This window comes from Penaeus monodon, chromosome 32 (genome assembly GCF_015228065.2).
Source record: "Penaeus monodon isolate SGIC_2016 chromosome 32, NSTDA_Pmon_1, whole genome shotgun sequence".
NCBI lineage: Eukaryota > Metazoa > Arthropoda > Malacostraca > Decapoda > Penaeidae > Penaeus > Penaeus monodon.
Window position 1 is genome coordinate 28,322,949 of NC_051417.1, and position 1,246 is coordinate 28,324,194.

Sequence of the window (1,246 nt, forward strand, 5' to 3'; positions counted from 1 at the left end):
ACACATGTATGACATCATTCAATTTAGCGCAAAAATAACGTAAATAACAAGCTTTGGCAAGGGGCGAAATTTCCAACGGCCTGTTCTTAGTTCTTTGTTTACATAAGCTGCAGTATCATCCAATTTTGGTGCACCTCGAAATTGGTTGGTTGGATTTACAAGAGCATTGGAATATGCAGGGTCTGTTGGATCGTGATTTTTCAATTTCAGAAACTAGAAAGATGACTAAAAAATAGTCACCCCTTAAAAAAATTATGGAAATTTAAAAATCAGGATCTAAGATGCCTTTCCCGTAGAGTTAATCTAACTGAGGAATATTTCTAAGGTATTTTATCAGGGGAAAAAAAAAAAAAAATTATGGTACTCTGGACAGTAAATATAAATTTTTTATCTTTTTATGATCAAATGACTAGAGCAAGGTAAGCCTCGGCGAGGAAGATCCCCTTAAATAAAATGACAAAACAATTCTTTTACATACACCTTCATCATAATCTTTCTTCTAATAATCACTCTATAAAAATACTCTGTGTTCATAACAGAATTTAGCAACTTATTGCAAGCATACACACAAGCACAGTAAATGATTATCCATAAGCTAACTCACAACCAAAGACAAATGATAAATAATAAAACAAATATTTACTTGGCCTCCCAATGTCTGAGCTCTTGTTCATATTGTTCCCTCTGTCTTTTCGCTCTCTCACGGAATACCTCCTGTTCCTCTTCTGGCAAACGACGCCATCTGCTTGCAGCACCAGCAAGGAATTCCTGAAAGATAACACAGTTTATCCTCCCATCCTATCAAGAAAATTACTGACTGATCATAGAATTATTATCATTAATCTTGTATGTATTACAATCATCATCTTTTAATTATCTATCAATTCACTCACTCTCTATGGGCATCCTCCAGGTGTTGCTTCCCGTATAACAATAGTATTTAAGAAACAAGGCAACATTCACTGCCCACACAAACCGAACCAGACCCACACTTAAGCATAAAATGTAGCCAAATCTTGCAGCCAGAAAACCCTTACCTTGAGAGGAGCATCCCCTCTGTCTAAGGAGAGGAGGTACAAGGTGAAGGCATTACCAGGGTGCTTCGGTTTTCCCAGTTCTTCCGTTTCTTTCTTCTTGTCCCTCCTGATCTGGCGCTTCAACTTGTCTTGAGATCTTTTTCGCTTCAGATCTTTCATGCTCTCAATCTGTTGTGGGGTGAGCTTCTTCATGTATTCCTTATATCTTC

General features: G+C 37.2%; 1 protein-coding gene across 1 annotated transcript in view; it reads right to left on the reverse strand.

Annotated features, from left to right (window-relative positions):
- Window positions 1-1,246, reverse strand: part of LOC119593787 (transcription factor A, mitochondrial-like) — a gene marked incomplete in the record, with an annotated part of 5,335 nt that overhangs the window by 1,460 nt on the left and 2,629 nt on the right. Inside the window, 2 exon segments of the mRNA XM_037942810.1 lie at window positions 644-768; window positions 1,038-1,242. Of these exon segments, the coding sequence (XP_037798738.1) occupies window positions 644-768; window positions 1,038-1,242 (330 nt within the window).